At 41.9% G+C, this 22,192-nt stretch overlaps 1 protein-coding gene across 1 annotated transcript in view; it reads left to right on the top strand.

Moving 5' to 3' along the window:
* Positions 1-3,417: 3,417 nt before the first annotated feature.
* Positions 3,418-22,192, top strand: part of LOC136864639 (carboxypeptidase B) — a 112,584-nt gene continuing 93,809 nt past the window's right edge. The window contains exons 1-2 of the mRNA XM_067141896.2: positions 3,418-3,540; positions 19,307-19,468. Coding sequence (XP_066997997.2) covers positions 19,398-19,468 — 71 coding nt within the window. The 5' untranslated portion in view covers positions 3,418-3,540; positions 19,307-19,397. The remainder of the gene's footprint in view (positions 3,541-19,306; positions 19,469-22,192) is intronic.

Below are 22,192 nucleotides of genomic sequence, written 5' to 3' on the forward strand. Positions count from 1 at the left end.
GGGCGCTAGGGATGGCTTACCCCCCACAGTGATCGTCTCCCGATAGTAAGTAATACGTGTACCAAGTTTGGTTGAAATTGCTCCAGTGGTTTAGGAGGAGATGTGTCATTTACACACACACTTCCATTTCTATATATAGTAAGATTTTTATACTCGTACTTCACCCCCTTTCCATCCCCGCCCAAACGAGTCCTATGAGTGCCTTACACAACAGTATATTTTTTCCAGATATTAAGTCTTATTTGTACCAATTTTGGTTGGCAGCTATGCTCAAACGTACATACATAATCTCACTGCTCTAGAATCCTGGAGCTGACGTTGCCATGGTTACGGCAGTTCATTTCTTTATCCGATTCCTAGAGCAGGGGTAGTGTGGTGCCAATATCTCCGTAACGCTAGGTTTTAGGGCCTTAAAACATGGTTTTCGGGCCAGTAGGGCTTACCGAGTTTTTTTCTTTGCGTCAAGAGGATTAAATTGAGCTTTGTCTCGTCCTTATACGACAAATTCGATATTTTGCCTATAATAGTATAAAACCGTTGTGGTTTTCCTATAAAACCCCCGTCTTTTCAAAGATTTTAAAATGATATGCATATCGAAACCTTCCCCGGGGTGAGTATACTCTAAATATGAAGTTTGGTTGAGATCTATCCAGCCGTTTCGACGTGATGATGGAACAAACAAACAAACAAACAGACAAACAGACACGAACAACTTTATTTATAAGAAGATAAGAGTTTTGTCTGAATAATGCTCAGAATTAAAAAAAACGGTATTTCTGTATCCGCCGTGTCCACAGTAACAAGGAAATACACTTTTGAATTTTTCGTTATATATGTATGTATGTATGTATGTATGTATGTATGTATGTATGTATGTATGTATGTATGTATGTATGTATGTATGTATGTATGTATGTATATGTAAGCGCATCGCGAGAAATTGGCTGAAGATAATTTAATGAGAATCGGTATATAAAGTCGGGGAATGCGGTGTTACAAACTAGGATATAAATTTATTCACGCTGAGTGAAATTGTAGTTTAGGGGAAGACCTATATTTAATTATCAAATATCCATGTTGATAGTGGTCCTATCGATTAATACGACATAACTAAAGTTATGTAGAATTAAATTTCCGATCATTTATGTCTTATACATATTTACCCTAGAGCCTCCGTGGCTCAGGCGGCAGCGCGCCGGTCTCTCCCCCCCTAGATTCCGTGGTTCAAATCCCGGTCACTCCATGTGAGATTTGTGCTGGACAAAGCGGAGGTGGGACATGTTTTTCTCCGGGTACTCCGGTTTTCCCTGTCATAATTCATTCCAGCGACACTCTCCAATAACATTTCATTTCATCTGTCATTCATTAATAATTGCCCCAGAGGAGTGCGACAGGCTTCGGCAGCCGGCACGATTCCCATCCTCGCCGCTAGATGGGGGCTTCATTCATTCCATTCCTGACCCGGTCGAATGACTTGAAACAGGCTGCGGATTTTCACATGTTTACCCCACCGGCTATAATAACAGATATATTAATGAATTTCGATATCAACGCTGAGCATTGCTAACATGGAAATACACTGCCTGACAAAAAATGTTAAGCAACCAGAAGGAGTGGTTGAAAGTGAATGAAACTATAAATGCTGAAAGACCATGTGCCTTTACTAAACTGATTACAATATGGAATGAAAGAGACAAGGCCGTTGGCAGTTACAGGTGGAATGTTGGCGCCAGGTCAGTAAGGTTTCACATATACCACCCCCCTCCGCCCCTGGGTGTTATGCATGCCCTTATGCGGTTCGGAATGGTGTCGAACAGCCCTTGGATTCTCTCCCGAGGCAAGTTCGTCCACAGGTGTGTCCCTCCAGATCCCGCAGGTTGGTACTGGAGTCCCCTTTTAATTTCATCCCACACGTGTTCAATGATGGGGAGGTCCGGCGATCTTGCTGGCCATGGGAGGACCTCAACATGCTCTAGGCAGTCCATAGACACACGTGCTGTATGTGGACATACATTATCTTTTTTGGAACACTGTCCCAAGGTGCTGTGTCATAAGGGCTAGGACATGCGGACGCAGAATGTCTATGACGTATCGCTGTGCCGTCACAGTCTCCCGAAGCACTATTAGAGGTGACCTGAATGCATATCCTACGGCTTTCCAATCCATGATGCCAGGGATTATGCCTATGCGTCTTTCCACAATATGGGCAGGGTCTGCCCTCTGCCCTCGACGCCACCAAACGTGCACACGATGGTCATCGGAGGTTATGGATAAGCGGGACTCATCACTGAACATAATGCGACGCCAATCGTCCTCTGTCTGTGTCTCCCGGGCAAGGAACCACTCCAAACGCAGGCGATGGTGCTCTGGTGTCAATGGCAACCGATGCATGGGGCGGTAGGACCCCAATCTGGCGGATGCGAGTTGTCGAGACACTGTGTGGGAACTCACAGGATGTTGTAGAGCAGGGCCTCTCAGGGTGCATGCGCCTGGTGCATGCACTGTGCACGGCGCAAAATACGACTTCACTTGGTTGACCAGAGAGCAGACCCTCCACTCCTAGATTTGGAACAATAGCGCTGTCTCTCCCTTTCCTCATGCCTGTCTCGCCCGCTCCGCCTGTCTCCCTCTTCCTCACTTGCTATGTAGCGCTCCAAATCCGAGCCAAGTTGAGCCGAGCTTAGCCGAGTAGCCCAGAGACGAAGCGTTGGTCCGAGCCGAGCCGAGCGGGGCCGATGCACTGTGCACAGGAACTCTGCGCCGCAACTTGCACGCGTGAGATTTTGGGCGTTTGAGAGGCTCTGTTGTAGAGTCTCCAGTACATGTTCGCGGATGGTGGATGTCGAATGGGATCCCGCAATGCTTGGCGCACCATATGACGGTCCTCCATCGGGCTAGTGTTTCTTGGTCGATCCGAACGTGCACGTAGTGAATGGGTTTATAAGGTCATCGGCGTACTGTAGTTGAGTGTTTCTTACTGTCTGAGTCGTTTTATTACGTAGTCGTTTGTAATAGATAAATTTTTCCTCTCTCGGGTAATGTGTATATTTCCTGTGAGCTGCATCCCGCTTACCTATCATTGGCTTTGATGTCATCATTTAGCCACGGGGAGAGTCTTTTACAGACGTGTGCTGTTCGTAGAGGGGCGTGTTTGTCAAAAATATGTAAAATGTTATTAAAAGTGATGAGCATGTCATCAATATTAGTTTTATGAGTTAACTCCTGCCACGGCATCGAAAAAGTGTCTTCCAATAATTTTTCGTTGTCAATACGGCTATAATCTCTGCAAGACACGTACTTAGGTTTATGTTTGGGGCATTGCAGTGCGGAAGTCATAAAGATAATGTCATGGGATGACAGTCCGGGAACAGATGTCTGGCCATGAGGTAATACTCTGCCACGGTTGTTCGTTACTATTAGGTGCAGTAGTGTGTGTGAAGTTTTAGTGTGGTGAGTGGGAGAAAGTGGGAGGATCGCCATACTGCATGTCTGAAACATATTCAGTAGATGGGTGGCTTCGGAAGAATCTGGGTCCAGAAGGTTTGTATTGAAGTCTCCCATCATTATAAAATGTTCGTACGTATGTAACAGTCTGTTAATATCAGTCTCTAAGTCATTCAGACGGCGAGCTTTAGGCGGTTTGCGTACACCACCTACCAAGCATTTCACAGTAGCAACATGTACAGCATCTCTATGAACATGTACTCAGGTTTTCGCGTATACTGTTGAGGCGATTGACAGATAATTTGAGGTTTCAAGCGCGAAGAGACAAAAGCATAGACCTCACCGCCCCCTTTGCCAAGTCTGTCATTCCTCAGAAGGTAGTAGCCAGGTATAATTCCAGATTCTTAGCCTGATGTTTGACTTTCAACCAACTTTGACTGCATAAAATAATATCAAAGGACAGTGGAATGAAAATCGCTTTTAGTTCATCTATACGAGTTTGAGAAACTAAACTCTGGGCATTAAGGTGACATATGTGAAGTGCGCCTTTATGTCTAATTAGGGCTGAGTGGAGAATGTGCGTTGTAGCTTCACGGGGTCGGGTTCGGGTCAATAGACTAGGAGGTAGACAGGTTGAAGGGATGGGTGGGAAAGGGGAAATGTGATAAGGAAAAGTATTGCTGCGGTCAGATGGATTACTGCTGTTTGTGATATGCATTGCCAATTGATAAAATGAAAGTAACTAGAACTAGAACACAGCATGCGACTACATCCAATGAATAATAAGCAATTAACGTATTTTAAATAACTGAATTGTCAATAATAATAATAATAATAATAATAATAATAATAATAATAATAATAATAATAATAATAATAACAATAATAATAATAATAACGTGCACCAGCAGATTAGGCCTAGAGAATAACTCGAGTAGGAGCTTATTCTACGTAGTGTTGATGTTAGTTCTATGTAGACGTAATATGGATGCCTGACTTATATTAGAACCAGTTAGTAAAATGATTAAAGAGTAAGTAGATCGACAGGTGGTAGAATAGGAAGACAGATAAACGAAATAGATATTTAGATAAATAGATAAGTAAATACAGTAAATGGATAGATAGGTAGATAAGAGAATCTAAATAACAGTTTTTAAGTATGTGACATGTTAAGTTTTTTAACTATACTCATTTTAAAAATGTACCCCCTTTTCACTTCTTTCACCCTCTTAATTGGATTATCCGAAAATAAAAATACGTGTTTCTTTACATTTTTTAGGAGATTTCATGTACGAATTTTCACGACCGTAACAACCTTCGTTTTTGAGATATAAATATCGTCATAAAAAGGTTTCAACCCATAATACACATTTTTACCGCCCTTATTGGGTTTTCCGAAAACAAAAAACCAGGTTGCTTTATTTTTAAAAGCTTCCACACACCATTTTTCACGTCTTTAAACTGCTTAGTGTTTGGGATATAGACATACTCATTTTAAAAATTCACCTCCTTTTTCACTCCCTTACCGACGGAATGTCTAAGAATCCTTCCTTAAGGTCTATTCACACATATCCGTGACGTGTCAGTGCCGTGACGTATCAGTTCCGTGACATACGCGACGTCTCAGTGATGGCTATCCACACGTATCAGTATTGTGTCAGTTTCAGTTCAGTGATTGCCGAGATGTCAAAGTTTACGGATGTGGAATTGGCGGCTAGTACTATAATTCTAGGTGAAGAGGAACAGCGTCAGTTTTAAAAAAGGAAGTGGGTACATGAGGCATGGCAAAATAGAGAACGTAATGGCGAATTTGCTACCCTGTATAAGGAACGAATTGACGATCAAACTAAATATTTTGAATATTTCAGAATGTCTGAAAATTGTTTTAACACATTGCTGAGTAAACTGGAAGTCCATTTAAAACGACAAGACACCCGCTGGAGAAAGGCGATAATACCGAGAGAACAGTTAGCAGTTTGTCTGAGGTAAGTGAATAATACAGTACAAATACAATGAAACAAATATTTACTTAACTACACACATTGAACTTACGTCGCTCATTTTATATACACTAGCGCGTACAAACTTTACAGCAGAATACGTCCGTGAAACAACAAAAATGTCGTTGGACACAATACTCAATATCAAGGAACGGATACTGCACTGATACTGACGCAGAAAATACGGCACTGCGCCGGATAAGTGTGGACACGACAGTCAGATTCAAAGGAACGATATGAATTATCACTGACACTGATGCAATTTCACGGAACTGACACGTCACGGCACTGACACGTCACGGATATGTGTGGAATTGAGCACCTACGCTGTAACATAAATGTATTCCCAAAATGTCATTTCTTTGTGTGCAATAGTTTTGGCTCGGCGATGATTAATCAGTCAGTCAGTCAGTCAGTCAGTCAGTCAGTCAGTCAGTCAGTCAGTCAGTCAGTCAGTCAGTCAGTCAGTCAGTCAGTCAGTCAGGACATGTTATTTTATATAATTATATAGATCGTGTTAACTGGCGATTTGTCCTGATTGTCTTAAGGTGTAAACCCACGCTGTCTTCGGTCTATATCGAAAAGGAAATTTTTAAGATGATTATAAAAAACGGTAAACGAACGATATCTTGAAGAATGGGACACGCGGGAATCATGAAGGAACGAAGGACTCCCTTTACATTAGATACCTTAATATCACAGAGTCAGAAGAAAAATAAATGTAAAGGCCTACAATATCGAAATCTCATAAAACTAATCAACAATAGCATTACATTGACCATTGTTGTGATGTAATTTATCTCTTCATCTTCGATAGATGGGATTTACTGCTGCGTTCCGAGTAAAAGAGCTTGCCTGAATATTGGCGGGAAGTAACTGGAGAGTTAGATAATTCCGCACTTGCTATATTATTGTCCCGTCAATGGAGCTATGTGACGGTTTAGAAAGCCAAGAGTAAAGAACGAATGGATTCGTTGCGCTGAACATGTGTCAACTCGTAAACTGCAGGCCTTCGGGTTGAGCAGCGGTCACCTGATAGACCAAGGTCCATTACGGCTGTTGCGCCATGGGGTTTGGTTTGGTTTGTACGATTTAGCTGGGTGCTACAGGACATTACTTGCATTTCGCCACCGACCACTCCCAAATGATATTTTCGCATGCCCGATCTCCTGCGAGTGTCTGGACTACGTTGCCGCTACTTTATTGACAGCCCTCGTAGATGTAACAAAGCTAATTGAGTGAGCTCGCAGTTGCGATCAACGGTATTCTGTAAGGAAGAAGCGAACTCTCGGACGAAACTATTTTACATCGGTCTGTAGACCAAAACACTGAAAAGCACCGCATTCTATAAAAGAGATGTATCGGCTGTATAATTCACCATTAAGAAAAGCATTACAATATTTCATGAAAAGAAGAAAAATAAGAGAAACATGCAGTTTCCAGAGATTCAGGGCTTAATATTTTCCTGGGTACCCTCCTCTTTTGATTATAGCATCATGTCTCGATATCATGGAATCAACGAGATTGGTCAATCGTCCTGTGGAAATTCCTACCTCCACTCAATACTCTAACGTACACGAGATTTCTTATGAACACGGTCACCCAAGTTCTTCTAAAGACTTTCAATCGTGTTGGACTTAATCTTGGCCAATCTAACAACCATTGTCTTCTGCTTTTTCAGTGCGTTCTTCACATGCTCAGAGACGTTTCTGGATCATTGTCCCGTTGATACACCCACTCTTTATGTTTATCTATACAAATAAAGTTGTAGGAGGTCCGCTGTCTGTAATTTCGTTTATTTTGTCAATTTTTCAGATATTTATCCGTTTTAGGTAAACTCAAGACCGTATCAGTGGTTTTTAGCTTTCGTGTCTGTTTGTCCGGCTGTTCCACCATCATGGCGAAACGGTTGGATATATCACAACCAAACTTTATATTTATAGTACACTCATCCAGGAGAAGACTTAGATATGCATATAATTTTAAAATCACTGAAGAGACTGGGGGTTTATATGAAACCCAGAACAGGTTTTTCAATTTTCTCTCATACTATTGATTTTCTGTAAAGTCTGATGACCGTATATGAAACTCCTCTTCATTTTGAACACTTTTGTTAAGCACATAATTTCCCTTACTCTTCAAATGACGGAGAAAATTACTTTTTTCTGCGGGTTTCATGCTCTACATTGAGTGACCGACAGACCGACAACGAACCTACCGGTTACCATGGCAAAGACTCTGGCTGCTTGGCAGCAGGGAAGTGACGTAATGCCCTTTCGTCATTATTCCTGTAAACTCGTGGTTGTTCGTTGGGTAGAAGGTGAGATAGACGTCAAGCTGCCATTCTGCAGGATATTTGCGGAATACCGTTGGAGGTTACAATCGTCTTCGAATAGTTCTAAGGGTGGTTGTTAATATTTCAACAATACGCGGAGTGCAGTCCATTATTTCAAAATGTAAGATGTTTTCTGAGATTTGCTATAATTTTTACTGTATTTATCTTCTACTTCCGTTTTCTGCTTTAATTTCTTGCCTCTGCCTTGCCTCTTTAGGCTTGAATAATAACATCGTAAGTCATCTTCTTATCTAAGAATCGCTGCGCCTAAATTTCTCCTCTGTTACCGCTTTCTTACACCCGTAACTCATATCATCACAATTTAGTGAGGGACATTTCATTTTTGCAATACATCACTTCGTTTTTGGCTTTAGATAGAGCTGAATTTCTCGATTATAATAAAAAATCCCCCAACTCGACTCTGATAGGCATTAGGAAAAGGGGCCTGTCTTTATAATGAAAACTCCACATCTCCATTGTGAATGTTAGCAGGCAAGTGAGCCTGCCGTTATAGTAGAAACTCCCGAACTCGGTTGTGAATTGCAGCAGGAAGGGTGGCCTGCCATTTTTATCAAAACTTCCCAACGCAAACAACGTATGGAGTTCTCCCAGTGGTGTTTCTCGGATAACGCTAAGAGACATGTAATTTAATACACAGTTAAAAAAATAGGGGAACATATTTGGAAATGTCTGTTATGTGAACGTTAATTTGGTAGATGGGGTTTCAATGGTCGTACAGCATACCTTGAGACCTTAGTTACTCAGGGTATGTCAACTCGAAGTTATACTCCATCTGTAGGGGTGGCCATGCATTGAACTGTCAGGTGACCCCTCAAAACAAAGTGAATAGTGGTGCGTCCGTGTGTCGTTGTAAGGTACAGACTACTGCGGTCATTTGAGCACGCTGTATGTCAACCATCACATCCCATGAGACATCTTAAAGAGGTTCAAGTCGCTAGGGCCGTCACTTTGATCCAGGAAGGATGGACTTTTCGTCGTGTTGCTGTGGATCTCAATGCCGCCCCGTCAGTTATTCACCGCTTGTGGAATCGCTACGCTGAGACAGGCTAGTTCACAAGGAGGGTTGGGCAAGGTCGTGGACGCATGACAACCCCAGAGGATGACCGATATCTGACCATCTGTGCGTTGAGGCGTTGTTCAGCAACTGCCAGAGAATTGCAACAAGATATCAGGAGGGTCACTGGAGTCACGGTGTCTGACCAGACAGTAAGAAACAGGTTAAGTGAAGTGTCCTTACGACCCAGACGTCCTGTTCGAGTGCCCCGTTTAACGCAGCAACATCGCGCAGCTCGCCTTCTGTTTGCCCGTACCCACGTCAACTGCTAACTTCGCCAATGGAGACCTGTGTTGTTCATAGACGAGTCCAGAGTTCCCCTGACACAGCGTGGTGAACCTCGACGTGTATGGAGACGCCGTGGTGAGCATTGCATGCCAAATGTTGTTCAGGAAGGCGACAGATTCGGATAAGGTTCTGTGATGTTTTGGGGTGGCATCAGTATTGATGGCCGTACGGATCTTGTCGTCGTCCGTGGTAATCTTACCGCTGCGGGATACATCGAGCAGACACTGCTACAGCATATGTTGGTTGCTGCATACGGTGTTGGTCCTGAATTCGTACTCTTGCACGACAATGCCAGGGCTCATGTAGCGCGCATCACCAGAGCTGTCTTGCGAGAACTGGACATTCAAGAGATGGAATGGCCAACAGTGAGTCTCGACCTTATGGCATACGTTCAAAAAAATGTTCCCCTAACATTTTTGAACTGTGTATAATCTTACTCACTGCCTGTACAGCAATTTACGTAGAAATCCGTATACAATGTAGAATACCGTAGCGAAGCACGGGTACATTTGCTAGTCTTCTTCTATAAGGGATCATACGATCTTCCAGGTTACTACGTCACTTGAATCTACCCATTTCCCATCAGGCTCGACTAGTGAATCATTTAGACAGGAAGGCCGACTATACACGAAGCTTTAATAGCATGGTATTTGTTTTCAAATGCTGTTCACTGTGTGCACAATGTTGTGAGTTTAGCACGCGCATAGAATGGAAAGGATCTGCTGCAGATAGATGAAATGGCGCTCCTTCTTCGAGAGGTGATCAGTGAATTAATGGATTACAATTAACATCCGCAAGAGCTGATGAGATTTATCAAACCACAGCGAAAACGTATTTGGACACTAAAGTGGGTACTCAGACGACAAAATCAGAGAACATCCGCTAGGCTAATTAAAGGACTGTCACTTGAAGTAGATACATAGATAGATATGGTTTATTTTAACTGGCAAAGTTCGGGACACGTGTCCCTGTCTTACACTTAACCAGTGAAGTACATACATAACATGTCTGTTAGGTCATCAGCCCACAGGCTGGTTGGATCCTCAAATAGCACCACCAAAAGTTATGCGGTTATAAGGAAACCGCAAAAACCAATGGCAGCACCAAAATGAGGCGTACTAGGCAAGACGAGGAGTGAGGTAGTTTGCCATTGCTTTCCTCACTGGGTCAAAAAGTGCTATTGCAGCACGACTGACCCTATGAGTAACACCTTTCATAACACTCAGATGCACTAGTTGTGCTCTGAATGTCATTACTCAGCACCACCCATACCCCAGCAGCTTCCATATTGTCACAGCCATGGATTAGACTGGGACTTCGGTGAGAGCTACACTTTACTCTGGCCTGTGCCAAGAGATGGATACAAAAGTACTGTATCCATCAAGAAATGGCAGCAGGCAAATACATAACATAAAAAATACATAAAATACTGAATAAATGAAAAAAAAAGAGACTGAAACAAATTACCATGGCACTATGCTATCCTGCTGCACATAAAGTATCTATTATAATACACAATATAAATTAACATTTTGCTTCCTACGAAGAAATTAACATACATCGTACAACGAATTACAATAATAATAATAATAATAATAATAATAATAATAATAATAATAATAATAATAATAATAATAATAATTTAACTAAATCTACTAATATTTACAATTAATTTGTCCAATTCCAAAAATATATCACATTGACGAATATTACAGTTCTCGTGTGTTTACTGTGGGTGAAAAACATTACCAAATGAGGGTTCGGGATAAGGATAACTATGCTGGAAAAGCACAGCTGAGTACTCTCTAACACTATTTATGAATGAAATGAAATGTATGGCTTTTAGTGCCGGGATATCCCAGAACGGGTTCGGCTCGCCAGGTGCAGGTCTTTCTATTTGACTCCCGTAGGCGACCTGTGCGTCATGATGAGGGTGAAATGATGATGAAGACAACACATGCACCCAGCCCCCGTGTCATTGGAATACTTAAGGTTAAAATCCCCGACCCGGCCGGGAATCGAACCCAGGACCGTCTGAACCGAAGGCCAGTACGCTTACCGTTCAGCTAACGAGCCGAACACTATTTATGAATAATAATAATAATAATAATAATAATAATAATAATAATAATAATAATAATAATAATAATAATAATAATAAGGTACCGGTACTCATTCTTCAAAAGTTATTTGCGAAAATTTGAAGCAACGTGTAATGAATTATTGCAAAAATCTCCCCATTTGTACACACTCTGTCACCAGCATTACCAGCACAGGTGGTCTCTCAAAGTTCTGCTTCGGTTACCAGCGCTAGAATAAGAAGAATTTTACCTGAAGTATGCTCTCTTTTCAACTTCTTATATCTCCCCCATATCTCAGTGGTTTCTCGTACTGATACATTAAACGTCTTACGAGTAGACAGCGTACTATTTGCAACAGAAAGACTCACATGATTTCATGCGTTCACAGTGCTTTCTGTCGTGCTTTTTGTAGCATGCTGCCTGCTTGTGCTGTGAGAAAACATCGTCTACACCCGGCCTAATACTTCTAGATAAAGAAACCAACACCACAATGCTTCCTACACCATGTTTCATATTGATACGATGGGGTTTTTTCTAGTTGTATGGCCGACGGACGTATTTGATTGAATCAGGTAGGAACATTGAGCCTGCTCTTCTCATTGTATAGGACTTCCGACCAATTACTATTGCTCTATGTTACGTACTCTTCCTCACACTGAAGTATCGTCTTCCCATTCTCACTAATCAGCGGTTTTCAGAAAGGTCATCAAATTCAGAACTACAGGTAATAAAGAGAAATTTCACTGTAGAAACATGGATGTTTAATTTTCTTCTAGAACAAGCTGTATTGCCCGAACTGACTTTGGAGAATTACCCACTGACTGTCCATGGGTCTCGGAAATTGTTCTCTTCAGTCCTTCGTCTCTTGTTATGGCGTATCCTCACACTAATGTAAGTTAAGAGATTCCATACAATTCTAAACTGTAGGGCTGTATAACAATAATAATAATAATAATAATAATAATAATAATAATAATAATAATAATAATAATAATAATAATAATAATAATAATGTTTATTTCATTCCCAGCCTTTTTCCAGTGCAGATTAAGCTCTGTTTATGCCCGGATGCCCCCCCCCCCTGTTGCCAACCCTATGTGCAGGGCTGAGTGTTTGTATGGTGGTTGGTAGTATGATGTGTAGTATGAAGATGTGTATTAAGACGATTACAAACACCCGGTCCCCGCAACAGAGGAATACGGAGTTCAAATCCTCGATCGGGCTGAGGATTGAACCCAGGGTCCTCCACACCGAAAGCCAGTACGCTAACCATTCAGCCAGAAAGCAGGACAATAATAATAATAATAATAATAATAATAATAATAATAATAATAATAATAATAATAATAGTCCGTCTCCTTAGCTAAATGTTCAGCGTTGAGGTCTTCGGTTCAGGGGACCCGGGTTCGATTTCAGAACAAGTCAGTGATTTTAATCGTGTCTGGTTAATTCCTCTGGCACGAATACTGGGTGTTCCTGTTTGTAGCGGCACATTTCTCTTCATAGTTACTGACAAACACCACAGAAACACGTAATAGTGAATACATCCCACCACATAGGGTTGGCGCCAGAAAGAGCATCGGGCCTTAAAATAGAGCAAAACAACCACACGTGTGACACAGTTCACATCCTCGACCCCGAAAGAGTGAAGGAAAAGTGCTATTATAATAATAATACATAGCGATACTAATAATGATTTACATCCAGACTAACTAATTTTACGATTTTCGGAGACACCGAGTTCCGGAATTTTGTCCTGCAGGAGTTATTTATGTGCCAATAATCTACCGATGCGAGGCTGAGGGATGTGAGTACTTCCAGATACTAACAGAATGAGACGGGATTGAACCCACCAAATTAGGCGTGTTTAAAAATCCCATGGAAAAATAATTCTTCTAAGTAATACAATTTGTCAATTTTTTAATATATCTTGCACAATATGCCAATTAGGCTTAAATCTCAGTTTACTATTTTTATTTACAAAAACAATTTCTTTGTAATGATATAAAAGCACAGTTTATCAGATATATGCTTAAGTTATACTTACATCCTTTGAACTCACCCAACACATATTTTATTCTTTTATCTGGTTTCCTATAAATTAGTTTACGTATCTTCCCTGATAATTAAGACTGGCTCTGTCATATTCAATGGTGGACTCTAGAGATTCATTATCTAAGATTCCAAGAAGGTGAAAAATACTTGGTGTTTGACTGCCTACGGCGGAGTTCAATTTACAGTTCCAGTCAGTGGTGTCAGATGATTATTCTATTGGTGGTACCAAAAAATTCAAAATTTGTTAACAAATCTTTCAAAACTGCAAGTACATGCTATAAGTTACATAAAATCACATTATTTAACTGTGCTGTTGTATAAGACCAATATTTTAATCAAGAATCAATTGAAATGAATTTAGAAATTGAGAAACTAATATAAATATTTATTTTAATCCACGTGCTTGTTATTTATTCAAATTCCAGTTCTAAGACAATTACTAAACAAACTTACAACCGCCAAAAAAAAAAAGTGAAGAAAACATACGCACCCGCACACTTAGTCACAATTTCAATTGCCGTGGAACTGAAATGTATAAAATGCCTTATTTTCAACTTCAGGACTGCTTTACACATAAACTATATAAATTTGGAAAGGATACCCACTGAATTATATATCGTCGCTTCAACGGTAAAAGGTTGTATCCCACAATACTCTTCCTATCCATTATTCTCCTTAAGACTGGTCACGCCTCCCAGCCACATATGGATACACAGTCCATCAGAACAATATCTGTTGTGTTCGTTTTCCTATGTCGGCGATTAAACGAAAATGAACCTTACACTAGGAGTGCATAAATACGTAATGCAAACGTACATTCCTACAGTACGGTACAGTAAGGTTCATTTTCCTTTATACATGGGCATTGGAAAATGAACACAACAAAATTTGTTCTGATGGACTGCATATCCATACGTGGCTGGGAGGCGTGACCAGTCTTAAGGAGAATAATTGATAGAAAGAGCTTTGTGGAATACAACCTTTTACTGGTCGAGCGACGATGTGATTGGACACAAAAATAATTTAACTTCACTGTTCAAAACTCCACAAAAGTTAGCAATGTTGATAGTTTTTGCTTGTATTCTGATAGGTAAAGGTGATTGTGTCACCAGCTTACATTAGTAAAACAGTAAAATTCATTGCGAAAATCCCGGATTGTTACATTACAAGTAGAGAAAGATTATTTTTTGTCGCTAATACGACGTGAAAAAGTCCCGTATCTATTTGAATACGAGAAAACGAAGAATATCTTGTGATTAAAAAATATAATAGTCATCAGATAGAGTGACAAAATCGCTATATTGGTAACGCTGGCTGCTGTCTACATTGTACTTGCAATACGATATCGTCGTTGCCGGGACAAAACCTCCTATGTGAAATATTTTAGCTTAGAACTTGGGCCGGTAAGGCTCTGCCATCTAATATTGTGTAAATATTGTCAAGGCATTCTCGTTCTTCATAATGTACGTGCTGCGGGTCAGTATATCTCCAAAAATATTATCACATAGGAGGTTTTGTCCTGGCAACAACGATATACTCTAGTGGTTGAAATATACAGCTGCGTTGACTTGAGTTTGTCGCATGCTGTACTCTCGTGAATGAAACTGAAGCGTTGCGTCACTCGGCCACTAGCACTAACTCAGCTATTAACAACACATACAAACCCAAGTCAAACAGTCTTTTGTGTAGTGTCTAATAATGCTCGCAAGCGGTGCGCGTGGGGTCTGGCTCACACACTCGGCGAAAGACCGCGAGAGAGCGTCTCAGTTTGCGTGTTCGTTCAAATGAAGGCAGGATAAGATATGTATAGACTACATTTTCTTCAAATGTTAACTGTTCTTGAGAGGAAAAATCTCATTCTTTATTACATTGGTGGTGCCATAGCACACCGGCACCACCTCGTGAGCCGCCCCTGAGGCAAGTTTTACATTGTTGCAACTGAAATTACAGTAGAATATAATAACAATCTACTTCAGAAACTGGAACATAGAAATACGAATATGTTCATTCCATTTACATCCATAATAGTGCTGAGCAAATTAGTGGAAGGTGGTGTTCCAAAAAACCACAGTTTTGTTTCGTTAAATTGTGTAATGCCTTACGAAGAATTCAAATCATGCTTTGGTTTGTAAAATTACGTAAATGGCACCACGGTCGTGCAAAAACTTTTGATACCTATTGTTTAAAAAATTGGGTAATTGAAGATCACCTGGAAGTCTGGAATGGCAGCAACGCGGGTCTTTAGAAAAGACGACAAGCAATCATACAGTGTTTAAATGTGGGTCTAATGTAGATGAAGAAATCAAGAAATGCATCAAGTTCATTTTTTGCAATTCCAAGCAACAACGCTGACTGTGAAACAGTGTTCAGTGTTATCTCAAACTGTCGGTCGACTAAGAGAGACAGGTTTTCAGCACATACGATGGAGCTGTTATGAAAGTAACAAATAACTGTGATCATATTGTGCGCAGTTTTGGAACGCTACAAAAGAAGAAGAATCCCTTGTTGAAAAAATGGGAAGTACCATATCTCCTGCAAAACCAAGACACGATTTTAAGATCTTTGATAAATGTACTCTCTTTGAGTTGAAAATACGAGTATATGGTCACTCTCCCTTTAGGTATCTCTCATTTCGGTTGGTAATAATGCAAAAATTCCGTCTGATATACTCCCTAAATCCACATATATGGTATAGGCTACAGTTGGATGAAGTATGAGCTCCATATTTTAAAGGTACATTCCATAAAATATTTATTCCCAGTGAGTAGCATCTGTTGTCTCCGTGAACTACAAAAAAGTGGACATTCTATCTTTATTGTCATCAATAAACGAAATGAACGAAAAGGAATCCACCTAATAACATGTTCTTAATTTAAAACTCTCTATTCTCTCATTTTAGGTTCCTGAACATTCTTATTTCCCACAAATACGGTTAAAGGTAGATATTTCTGTCTCCATGTCATATTCTTTGTAATAGAGTCCGGTACAATGATCACTGGAAAAACGTATTTAATCAGCCTTTTAGGCTACTTTACCTATACAATTAGATTCCTTATTGTTGATGAAAATCACCAGAATCTACATTTCTCGTCTAAGATTTTCATCTTAAGCCTGTGCTGAAAACCTTGTACAGAAGTTATGTCTACCCAAATTTGGTCTCGATGAATTCCGTAAGTACGCGCTCATTAAATTCCAAAACTGAAATTGAAAGGAGATTGTTTGTGATGTGTTGGTTAGCAAAGCAATGAGCAAAACAAGGAGAGAGAGAAAGAGGGGGGGGGGGTGAATTGTCGAACAGCAAAGATTAACCCTGGCCGAAAAATAGACACACGCAAACACGTCAAAACAATGAAAGGGGGCGAATCGTCAATCAGCTAGATGGGTCTACGGGACTAATGACCACCTTCCAATAAATCGGGCACAAAGTTAACCCTAGCAGCAAAGTAAACATATTCATGTTCTGTGATGGCAAGGCGAAGATGTACTCACAAGGAGACCAGGATCAGAATTACAGGACGTGGAAATCTACGCTTCTGAAGGATTGCAATCACGGGTCACACTGCCTCAACCAAGCAGATGGAACATTCGCCGGAGCTATCAGACTTTTCTACTAGAAGTACAGTATGTCTTCAATCAAGGTTGGACTCTGATTCATCTCTGTTCTCTATAGAGCACCTGTATTAGCCTCAACGACGAGGCGATTAGAGAGAGCTATGACGATCTGTGGCGTTCAATGAACAAAGATGCTTCTGCATGGGCATGTGCGATGAATGTAGGTTCGTCCAGTGTAGGCGTAGAGAGAGGCAACTGGTATTAAGGATCCACTGAGAAAGTATGATGTGGGGAACCGTATCATACATTAGTTAAACACGTCTCCTTATCATCAACAGGTCCCTAACAGCCATAGCATACGTGTCACAAGCCAGTTCATCCCCCTCCCTTCATGCATCACCATAGCGATCTTCTCTTCCAGCCAGGATAATGTCCGTCTCAATGCTTCATATCCAAGACAATCGGAATGTCAGTCGGCCACAATGTCTTCTTTATCTCCAGACTTTTCTCTGACTGAGCATAAACATGGGACTGAATGGGATAACAAATCACCCACCTGAAGTACAAGAAATGAATCTCGCCCAGTTGGTTGTTTCAGCTGTACCTCAGGAGTAGCCTATACACTGACTGACAGAGCAAATGCAACACCAAGGAGGAGTGGCTCGAAAGGGATGAAAGTTGGGGAAAAAACAGAGTCAACACGGAAGAATAATTGATGTTTATTTCAAACCGATATGCAGGTTACACAATGCGCACGGCATCGACTCAGTAGGATGTAGGACCACCGCGAGCGCCGATGCACGCAGAAACACGTCGAGGTACAGAGTCAATAAGAGTGCGGATGGTGTCCTGAGGGATGGTTCTCCATTCCCTGTCAACCATTTGCCACAGTTGGTCGTCCGTACGAGGCTGGGGCAGAGTTTGCAAACGGCGTCCAATGAGATCCCACACGTGTTCGATTGGTGAGAGATCCGGAGAGTACGCTGCCCACGGAAGCATCTGTACACCTCGTAGAGCCTGTTGGGAGATGCGAGCAGTGTGTGGGCGGGCATTATCCTGCTGAAACAGAGCATTGGGCAGCCCCTGAAGGTACGGGAGTGCCACCGGCCGCAGCACATGCTGCACGTAGCGGTGGGCATTTAACGTGCCTTGAATACGCACTAGAAGTGACGTGGAATCATACGCAATAGCGCCCCAAACCATGATGCCGCGTTGTGTAGCGGTAGGGCGCTCCACAGTTACTGCCGGATTTGACCTTTCTCCACGCCGACGCCACACTCGTCTGCGGTGACTATCACTGACAGAACAGAAGCGTGACTCATCGGAGAACACGACGTTCCGCCATTCCCTCATCCAAGTCGCTCTAGCCCGGCACCATACCAGGCGTGCACGTCTATGCTGTGGAGTCAATGGTAGTCTTCTGAGCGGACGCCGGGAGTGCAGGCCTCCTTCAACCAATCGACGGGAAATTGTTCTGGTCGATATTGGAACAGCCAGGGTGTCTTGCACATGCTGAAGAATGACGGTTGACGTGGCGTGCGGGGCTGCCACCGCTTGGCGGCGGATGCGCCGATCCTCGCGTGCTGACGTCACTCGGGCTGCGCCTGGACCCCTCGCACGTGCCACATGTCCCTGCGCCAACCATCTTCGCCACAGGCGCTGCACCGTGGACACATCCCTATGGGTATCGGCTGCGATTTGACGAAGCGACCAACCTGCCCTTCTCAGCCCGATCACCATACCCCTCGTAAAGTCGTCTGTCTGCTGGAAATGCCTCCGTTGACGGCGGCCTGGCATTCTTAGCTATACACGTGTCCTGTGGCACACGACAACACGTTCTACAATGACTGTCGGCTGAGAAATCACGGTACGAAGTGGGCCATTCGCCAACGCCGTGTCCCATTTATCGTTCGCTACGTGCGCAGCACAGCGGCGCATTTCACATCATGAGCATACCTCAGTGACGTCAGTCTACCCTGCAATTGGCATAAAGTTCTGACCACTCCTTCTTGGTGTTGCATTTGCTCTGTCAGTCAGTGTATTATCTCTACGATACTATCTGTAACAGACATGCGAAAGAATAAAGTGTGGCTGTACACGATACTAATTTAATTATTTTAAAGGCAAATACAATCCCATAATATATTTGGATTGAAATCAATCGCTTACCATTGTCCCAGAAAAAATATAATTTCTCTGTAATACTGTATCAGTTTTTGAAAATGTGTATATAATTCTCTTCTCATCAGTTCCCTCCTTTACTCGGCAGTATTTTATAATTTCCTGTTATATCCCAGACTGTTGATGTAATGTTCTAGTCACTTATTGATTTTCACACCGACCAATCCGTGGTTTGTAATGGGAACCAGTAGCTACTAGCTAGATCTATACCAAGGAATCTTAGCAACGAATCACCGTTCTTAATTGCTTATCTTTATCTCTGCATGTTGTCTTATTGAAATATGAATTTATTCAGGTGCTCTCAAGATACGGTATCTCTAACGGTTCAACGTGTCCGGGCTATAAGTAAGTGAGCGAGCAGCGGTGACTGGTTATTGGCTTACGATATGATCTGGACGCCGGTTATACTGCTCGGTCTGCTTTCAGGAGTGAGTGCAGAACGCAAGTCTTATTCGGGGTAAGAATCTTATATCTCATTAAGACTGTCGTTGTTAAGTACAACTATATTAAGATCTTTTAAATGAATGACTGAATCTAACGAATATATAACCTAGTTTTACTATAATGTAACTTTCGAATGAAGGATGTTTGTTGATGGTTTGTTACAAAAACTTACTTGTGGACGTATCTTAACAACTGTAAGGTAAACGAAACACGGGTAAACTGAAAAGAAGCTTTACCACTCAATAATAATGTACAGAAAATTTAGAGCAGTTAATAACACAATTTAAAGTAATATTTCTTTCACCAGCTGACCATTTTAATATGTTACATCCCTGTGAGTGATTTTTGGCAACCGTGTGTGGGAATAATTGTATTTCCCGCTTTCCGTGTAAACCTACCATGGCGTATCTACTAAATGTTGCAGGTCAGTGAAGGTGACATCTTGTGTGAGTGGTAGTAAACATACATACGTACATACATACACACATAAAAGCTAAGTCAAAGCAAAGTCATCTCCGTATCTAGCAGGGGTGGAAGGTAAAGGTCCGCAACCTCGGCACTTGGTGGGGTAGAGTGGTTAGCTCTACGTCCGGCCGCCTTTGCCCCCAGGAATTAACTTGGTACTCACTTTTGGTTAGGCTGAGTGAACCTCAGAGCCATGTGCACCTCCGGAAGTGGAAATCTCTTTTCTTAAATTTTCCGACTTCTTGACGAGGGATCAAACCCACGTCCTTCCGCGTAAACCGGGCACGCCTTTACCGCCTCGGCAAGGCAGCCCATACATACATACATACATACATACATACATACATACATACATACATACATACATACATACATACATACATACATACATACATACATACATACATACATACATACATACATACATACATACATACATACATACATCTTCATTATGGAGTCTTATGCCTTTCAGCGTTCAGTCTGCAAGCCTCTGTGAATTTACTAAACTCCGCCATAATCCCCTATTTACCGAGCTCGATAGCTGCAGTCACTTAAGTGCGGCCAGTATCCAGTAATTGGGAGATAGTGGGTTCGAGCCACGGCCTCTTCCTTCCAATTCCTAGGCCTTTCCTATCCCATCGTCGCCAAAAGACCTATCTGTGTCGGCGCGACGTAACGCAAATAGCAAAAAAAAAAAAAAAAAATTCCCCTATTTATTACCAATTCTGTAGCCTCGTTTAGTACTATACCTCTTATACCGGTATTTAAATCAGCATAGACAGAGTCTAACCACCGTCATCTTGGTCTTCCTGTACTTCTATTACCCTCCATGTTCAAGACCATTATTCTCGTAGGTAACCTATCCTCCTCCACTACCGAAGCCGGTTTATACGTAATGCTTCATTGATCGAGTTCATTACCAACTTACCCTTTATCTTCTCATTCCGAGTACGCTCGTGCCGTTGTTCCCACCTACTTGTACCAGCGATCATTCTCTGTTACTTCTAACTTATGAATAAGATATCCCGAATCACCCAAGTTTCATTCCCGCAAAGCAAAGTTGGTCTCAGAACAAACCGATCTAAACATAGTTTCGTCCTAGAGCTGACTTCCTTATTACAGAGCACTGTTGATCGCAATTGCGAACTCACTGCATTAGCTGTGCTGCATTTTGATTCGATCTCACTTAGTATAGTACCATCCTGGGAGAACACACATCCTAAATACTTGAAATCTGCCTGTTCCAGCTTTGTATCCCCTACCTTACATTCAATTCTCTTACCTACTGACATTAGTCACATCATATCATATGAAAAAACCAGACCAAACCCCATGGCCTATCAAGCGACCGCTGCTCAACCCAAAGGCCTGGAGATTACGAGGTGTCGTGTTGTCAGCACGACGAATCCTCTCGGCCGTTATTCTTGGCTTTCTAGACCGAAGCCGCTATCTCACCGTCAGATAGCTCCTCAATTCTAATCACGTAGGCTGAGTGGACCTCGAACCAGTACTCAGGTCCAGGTAAGAATCCCTGACCTGGCCGGGAATCGAACCCGGGGCCTCCCGGTAAGAGGCAGGCACGTTACCCCTACACCACGGGGCCGGCATCATATCATATCATATCATATCATATCATATCATATCATATCATATCATATCATATCATATCATATCATATCACTAGCAAATGTACCCGTGCTTCGCTACGGTATTCTACATTGTATACGGATATCGACGTAAATACTGTGCGTGCAGCAAATGAGATTGTTTTAAAATTGCATGTCTCCTAGCCTTATCCGAGAAATAGCATGGGGAGGTCCACATACGTTGTTTCCAATGTAAAGTGAGGGTTGCGGAGTTGTGATGATAACGCCAGGCTCACTTGCCTACTGCCATTCACAATCGAGTTGGCAAGTTTACATTATAATTGCAGGCCCCAATGCCTACTGCGCGGTCACAATCGATTTGGGGAGTTTTAGTTACAATGGCAGACCCATTTCCTACTTTCAGACAGGTTTCAGTTGAGGAGTTTTTATTATAATACCAGGCAACTTCCCTACCACCAGTCAAAATTGAGTTGTGCAGTTATCATTATAATGACAGTCCCTTTTTACTGCTGCTAGCCAGCTTACTGCCAGTCACACAGAATTAGTGAGTTTCCATGAAAATAGCAGGCCACAATGCCTAATGCTAGTCAAATTTTAGATTGGAACATTTGTTTATAATGGCGGGCACCCTGGCCTAGAGCCAAACACAATAGAGTAGGGGA

Source organism: Anabrus simplex, chromosome 1 (genome assembly GCF_040414725.1).
Source record: "Anabrus simplex isolate iqAnaSimp1 chromosome 1, ASM4041472v1, whole genome shotgun sequence".
Classification (NCBI taxonomy): Eukaryota; Metazoa; Arthropoda; class Insecta; order Orthoptera; family Tettigoniidae; genus Anabrus; species Anabrus simplex.